Source organism: Pholis gunnellus, assembly GCF_910591455.1.
Source record: "Pholis gunnellus genome assembly, chromosome: 8".
Lineage (NCBI taxonomy): Eukaryota > Metazoa > Chordata > Actinopteri > Perciformes > Pholidae > Pholis > Pholis gunnellus.
The window spans coordinates 26,472,067-26,479,338 of NC_136534.1; the positions used below are offsets into that span (position 1 = coordinate 26,472,067).

The 7,272-nt window shown below is 42.1% G+C and overlaps 1 protein-coding gene across 1 annotated transcript; it reads left to right on the forward strand.

Moving 5' to 3' along the window:
* Positions 1-489: 489 nt before the first annotated feature.
* LOC306699746 (beta-2 adrenergic receptor) lies at positions 490-1,554 on the forward strand (the record flags this gene model as incomplete). Its single annotated transcript, XM_079164466.1, has 1 exon — positions 490-1,554. The coding sequence occupies one exon, from the start codon at positions 490-492 to the stop codon at positions 1,552-1,554; it is 1,065 nt and encodes a 354-aa protein (XP_079020592.1).
* Between the last annotated feature and the right edge of the window lie 5,718 nt (positions 1,555-7,272).

The following is a 7,272-nucleotide window of genomic DNA, read 5'->3' on the forward strand; positions in this document are numbered from 1 at the left end:
CATCTCTTGCCCGCTGGAGTAGGAAGAGTCCATCATCCGATATCCATCCATCCATCATCCATCCATCACCCATCCATCATCCAAAATCCATCATCCTTTATGCATCATCCATCATCCAAAATCCATCATCCTTTATGCATCATCCATCCAGCATCCACCATCTTTAACATCATCCATCCATCATCCTTCATCATCTATCATTGATCCATCATCCTTTATACATCATCCATCATCTATCATTGATCCATCCATCCATCCATCCATCAACCATCCATCATCCATCCATCCATTCATCCTTTATACATCATCCATCCAAAGCTCTGTGATTGGATATTTCTCACACAAAGAAACTCGTCTCTCTTTGCTACTCTTGTTGTTTTGATATGTGAAAGAAAACAACCAGTTTTGTGACTTTAGTGACTCTGACATCTTTGTCTGTTTGTTTTAATTTCAGGTTATGAAGTGAATGTTGAAGCGGCAGTTTATCCAATGATTGAGACCAGCACTCCAACCATGTTGGACCAAACCGAACCGGCGCGCTGCACCGTGTGCTGCTGTACGCTGGCACACAAAGTCCTCATGGTGCTCTTCATGGTGCTGCTGATTCTCGCCATCTTGTTTGGGAACTTGGTGACTCTGGCTGTGGTTCTCGGGACCAAACACTTCCACACGCCACAGGGATACCTGAAGGCATCCCTCGCCGTGGCTGATCTGGCGGTGGGGATATTCGTGGTGCCGCTCTCCGTCTACGCCGAGGTCTACCTCATGGTGACCGACTCGGCGCCGGAGTGGACTTCGTACAACTCGCAGTCTGTGAGTTTCCACCCGTGCAACGTCATCGGCCCCATCTTTGCCGGGTGCACCTTGGTCTCTATCACGACCATTTCCCTGCTGACGATCGAGAGGAGCATCGCCGTGTTGAGGCCGCTGCACAAGGACTCTGTGATTACGCGGAAAAGGACCACGATCCTCATCGTCTTCTCCTGGGTGGGGAGCTTCTTCTTGGCGGTGTCTCCGATGGTTTTCAGCAGCGAGATCGCTCTGGAGTACAACTCCTGCAGCCGGATGTGCAATTACGCGCTGGGCACCATCGGCGAGTTACCGAGCCAGGCCTGGAACATTCTCCTCCTCTTCCCGGTGTTTGACTTCACCCTCCTCGGTGGAACGGTGGTCATTAACATCATCTCTCTGTCCAGCATCAGGCAGCACTCGAGGCGGAGGAAACACCTGGCCGGGAGGGAGTGCCAAAGCGCCACCAAACCTACTTTCTCTGACATCAAAGCAGCCAGAACAATTGGGACGCTGACTGTGGCGTTCACCGCCTCATTCACCCCCATCGCCGTCTTCGTGGTCGGGAACGTTTTGGGGAATAAATGGTGCAACTTTTCCTTTTTCGCCTTCTGGATTTTAGCCTCCAACAGTTGCTGGAATGTCATAATTTACAGTGTGAGGGATCAGAAGTTCAGACTTTGCGCTTACAAGCTCCTCATGCCTTTCCAGAGAAAAAACACAACCAAAGGCTTAAATAATTCAGGAACCAAAGACTTGAGTTGAGCATCATTTAGCTGTTTGTTTGTCACTCAAACTCTTTGTTCAACACAGACATTGTGTGTCTGGTTAGGAGACATGTCTGCATGTTTTGTGGATTGCTGTTTTGGAGATACGTCAGTAAAAAGCATGTTATGTTTTCAGATCACAAATGTTGGATATTTAATGTCTATCTTTGTGGGCATTTGTCTTGTTCTGTGTAACAGAAGCCTGTTTTACTCTGTGGAATGGTTGCTTTATCTGAGTGTGATCAAATAAAAAACTTGATTCAAACAGAATCTGATTGCGCAGTGGCTGTTTAAATGCTTGTCTCAGGCACCACAAATGTCAAATAGAGTGATATGTATTTTATTTCTGTAGGCCTTTAGTCATCACATATTACACAGTACATTCTACGAATATACCATATTTATTGTTATACTATCCACCAGGGTAAGATAATACTGAATTAATTTATAACTAATATATTATTTATAACCTATTTAATCACAGAATCTATTTCAAAGCACACTGTGGAAAAAACACAGTGGCAACCATTCAGAATTGTCAGATCCTGTCTTTTTAAAGTATTGTAAGATTTGGCGACATCTAGTGGTGAAGTTGCAGATGACAACCAACTGAAACGTTCCCCGTGTGCTGTGGCCGACACGAAAAATGTTAATTACCTTATCTAGAGCCAGGGTTTGGTTTGCCCGTTCTGGGCAACTTTAGAAACATGGCAGACGGCTCTGTGAAGAGAACCAACTCCATATGTAGATATAAGGAAAATCTAACTATATTTTCAGGTGACAATACACTCAAAAATATACTCATTAATATTATATTCTGTCTTCCAATAGAGCCCCCTAAAAACACTGTACCTTTAACACTGTTGGCTAACCCTAACTTGTTTTGTTGACTAAACCTAACGTTGGTTTTGTTGCCTAAATTTAACATTCATTTTGTTACCTGAATCTAACTTTCATTTGTTGCCTAAACTTAACGTCCGTTTGTTGCCTAAACCTAACGTTGGTTTTGTTTCCTAAACTTAACGTTCGTTTGTTGTCTAAACTTGACATTTGTTTGTTGCCTAAACATAACTTTGTGTGTTGCATAAACTTAACGTTCGTTTGTTGTCTAAACTTAATGTTCGTTGGTTTCCTAAACTTATCGTTCGTTTGTTGTCTAAACGTAACATTCATGTGTTGCCTAACCTAATATTTGTTTTGTTGCCTGAACCTAACTTTACTTTTGTAGCATATTGTTGTCTTGAAAAATAATTCGGGCCGAGCGACAGAAAATAAATGAAACCAATAGATTCATTTCCAATAGATTCAAACTCTGAAGGCTGGACAGGAGATTTCTACAAGTTGTACAAGCTGATATCAGCATCCAAAGCTGAGCAAAAAACTAATAAAAGTAAACACATAAAATGTGTTTGTGAAGTCCTTCTGCTTCCAAAATGATTGAGAGGAAAGGAAAATGCAAGGCTGTTGCATTTCTAAAAACGTTTTGGCCGACAATCACAGAGCTGAAAGCACATTCCCCTCGCTCCACATTACCAATTACTCTTTATTTTGTATGGATTCAATACCTCTGGATATCAACAAGCAGAATCATTTTAACCTTCATATCTCTGGCGAGTGTTGCATTCATCTCTCAGAAGCTGCAGAGGGAAGAAGAAAGAAAATGTGATCAACTACTGCGGACGACATCACTTCCTGTCGTGTTCACTGACCCCGGTGAGTCACGGAGTGGATGAAAAGGAAATGAGGACCATTGAGAAAAAGATGAAAAGGAAAGAGAGGCGTTGTCCTCGGCTTTAATATTAATAAAGCTCATGACTGAGTGGTTTTTAGAGTAAGAACAGCTCGTTCTCAGCAGTGACAAGCAATTTTCTTAAGTGATTTAGTGTGTTATCGATACGCATTTTTTGCTTTTTAGCTGGTAATTTCACATCTATCAAAGACGCTGGGTATGGTTGCAATACTGGCTTACTTGAAGACTTGAAACTAGAGATTCAGACCATAAACTCATGTTTACAATGTTTACTGAGGTAATAAATCAAGAGAGAAGTAGAGTCATTTTCTCATAGACTTCTATACAACCAGAGGAGTCGCCCCCTGGTGGACACTAGAGAGAATGCAGCTTTAACACGTGAAGCTTTGGCTTCACTTTTCATAACTAGAGGTCGGCGCCTGGTTGACACCTCAGTTGTTACTTTCAGCTGCACACAAGCCTTTTGAATGAGCTGAACTCTGGTCTTTTATCTTTTATTCATTAATCCATCAAACAAAACCTCTGCACTGTTGAGCAAAGCCTCCTTTATGTTTTGGAGACGAGGCGAGGTAGATGGCGAGGTTCTTTAGTAGGCACCAAGCAGTCATCCACAGGAGCTCAAAACGACTCCAACAGGGAGCGAGCAAAATCCGAAAGAAAGCCACAACCCATAGAAACAAACACAAGCAATGAACACTGGAGACACAAAGCACACACGGAGTAGAACAAAGACAATCTGGCAACCAGAACAGGGAAAGCAGGGGAGTATATATGTGTGGGGTTGGCAGAGGGAAAAAGCAGGGGCAGGTGATTGAGCACAGGTGTAGTGAATGAGAGCAATCGGGAAACACACTCAGACACGAGGACACGAGGACACAAGGACACAAGGACACGAGGACAAAGCCTCATCGTGACAGAACGACGGTGATTTCAGTTGCTCTTCGTGTTCCGTATAAACTCAGTTTCATTGTGTTTATTTCAGAGATTATTTTAAATCTGATACACAAGGTCAACGTAATCTACTGCACTCATCCGCCGTCGTGCTCAAACTCGCTGTCTTTAATATTTTCTGGTCATTTGTTTTAAAAACATTTCTTATGAATTGAAGGATAGTTCTGCAGAAAAATGTGAATATTGTTCCACACTCTTATTAATTTCTAAGAATTAAAGTAAAAGAAATAAAAGTACAAGCAGTCAGCAAGTTGTGAGATAAGAAGAGGAGACGATGCTCCTCTCATCCTCTCATCACTTTCTTATGTCCGATTCAGTTCAAAATATAAACAAATACAAAGAACACATGCATTAGTGTCTTTCATCTTCCTGTGTGTGTGTGTGTGTGTGTGTGTGTGTGTGTGTGTGTGTGTGTGTGTGTGTGTGTGTGTGTGAGGTCTACTTTACTTTTCCTGGAATCAGTATCTGAACAGATCTGCAGAATCGCACAGAGAATGTTTTATGCTGTATTTTCTTGTAGAGTTCAAACTAAGTTTATAGTATTTTAATGAGGATCATATAATATCTATAACATTTATTACTTTAATCTCAACATGTTAGTTGTTTTTGTCAACTTGTTTTGATCCTTTTAAAATGGAAGCAACACCCCCCCCCCTTCCTTTTTGTCTTATTATTAATGTTAATATTATTATTTTTATTACTATATTTTTATTTATTTTTGACCCATTAATGCAATGATTTGATCTCATGCTCTGAGCTGAGTTTATGTGAATATGTCTGTAAAGCAGAGCCGGTTTGATTTTATTTTCCTCATTAATTAAAGTCAGCTGTGTGTGTTTTGTCTCCTGTGTACTAAAAGCTAACACTGTGCACATCATGTTCCTCTCGGTTTATTTTGTTTTTGATAACTTATTACTTTGGTCAAAATAAGAAAGTGTCACTTTTCTCTCATTGAGAATAAAAAGCAGCTTCTTCAGAGTCAGCAAACCTTTAGTTCCACACGTAATGTGTTTTCATGTGTGTGCTGTGTCCGCTGAGCAAGAAATGGAGTTTTCATTAAGGAAAAACCTTCAAAACACAGACTCACCTCACCAGTGATTGACACAGAAAAACAGACATTTCACGTGTTATTGCGTCCGCTCAGACTTTAAATAACCTGCATTCAGCTTCATCTGGACCGGTGTCGAAGCCTCACAGCGTTTCCTCTGACTTCATTATGTGGAAGTGTTTTGAATAAATACAAAGAGTGAAAATAATTGCAGGAATCAAAGGCATGCAGAAAGCAGCGCCTTATCCAACCAATTATGTTGACGTGTGCGTCCGCGCTCCGCTAAAAGGCGAGCGTTTCAGAGGTCCAATTAAAAATCTCTGCCTCTAAGCTACTTATAGTCAGAACATGACGACCCTTAAAGAACGAAGCCTGGAAGAGGATTTCATTTGTCACAATTATGGATAATACGTTTTCTAAGACGGCACGATGAGAAGAGACAAGATGTCCTCACACTGTTTCAGCTCATTCTCTAAATATACAGACCAGTGTGAATCAGCTCCACATAGGCCTCTAATAATAGAATAACAAGAGTTCATTGGATGCTTAGTGAACAGAGTTAAAAGGACTTTGAACACGGGGCCTTTCTTTTGTTTTCATCCGATTCATTTGCTCGTCAATATATTTTCTTAACATTTGTTGTTGTCGTCATAAATACTTTCGCACAGAGCGCAAAAGGTTACGCAGCAAAAAAAAGTGACGTCATCCACCAATCACGTTGCAGAACGGGTTGCGCTGCGCCTCCTCCTCAGTCCAAATATGGTCGCTTCTGTCCTCTGTTTGCAAAAAAACAAGATGGCAACGGCCAAAACACCGAACTCAAGGCTTCAAAACATCAGTCCACAAACCAATGAGTGATGTCACAACGACGTACACGTCTCTGGTAGAGACCTGTCAATCACGGTGTAGCCCCGCCCCTAAAGCATCCCCTGCTTTATGGTCTGTGTGACTCTAAATGGACCATCATTTACTAAATGAACATCATGCTGTATTGAAGAAGACTTGAAACTAGAGATTGAGACCATAAACTCATGTTTACAATGTTTACTGAGGGAATAAATCAAGAGAGAAGTAGAGTCATTTTCTCATAGACTTCTATACAACCAGAGGAGTCGCCCCCTGGTGGACACTAGAGAGAATGCAGCTTTAACACATGAAGCTTTGACTTTATATTTCAGAACCGGAAGTTGCTGCCTGGTCAGTTCAAATCAACTTTATATCTCCTTTCTACTTTGACAAAGGCAACGCAGACCAGATCCACTCCCTCCTTTCTTACCTTTCACCATAAAAGCCCTGAACATTTAATATTTCTCGGCGAGTATTTTAGCTTTTTTCGTGTCGTGTCGTTCGTGTGTAAAGTTCTCCAAAACCCAACTGTCGTATAACCATCCCCTCCACGGACGTATTAAAGATCAGATTCTCCACACAGACAAACCGCCGCCTCCATTACAGCTGCAGCTTCGTTCTCAGCGCGTCGGCGTCTTTGTGCAGCGGTGTCGGGCATTAGTGACCAGTGTGTCTGTAAAGTGGACTAATGCATGTTCTCGCTGTCAACAACAGCATCAGTGCATCTCTGCAGAGACGTCCTACGGGAGGCTGAAGGCGACTCATCAGTGAGTCACGGTTACTTTGTATCCGCGTGGACGTGTAAAACGGAGCGTTTAGGGAAACGATGACGTCGTCTTCCCCGAGTCGCGCTTTGCCCTTTGCTGTTTTGTGTAATGAGCATAAACCAGAAACGGAAACAAAGATGGTGGACGACCGGATTGTTTACGTTTTGGTTCTAATGACACCTTTACATTTGAACTTTGCTGCACCACTTATGTGTCTCATGTGCTATTTGGTCATCTTCAAGACCAGTTGTTTCAAAATAAAATACTGTCAAACGTTTATTTCACAGCAGTGGTGAAGCCGGCATCGAACCCGAGTGTCCTCGCACAGTTTAGGGAGTCGGAGCTCTTGAAAAC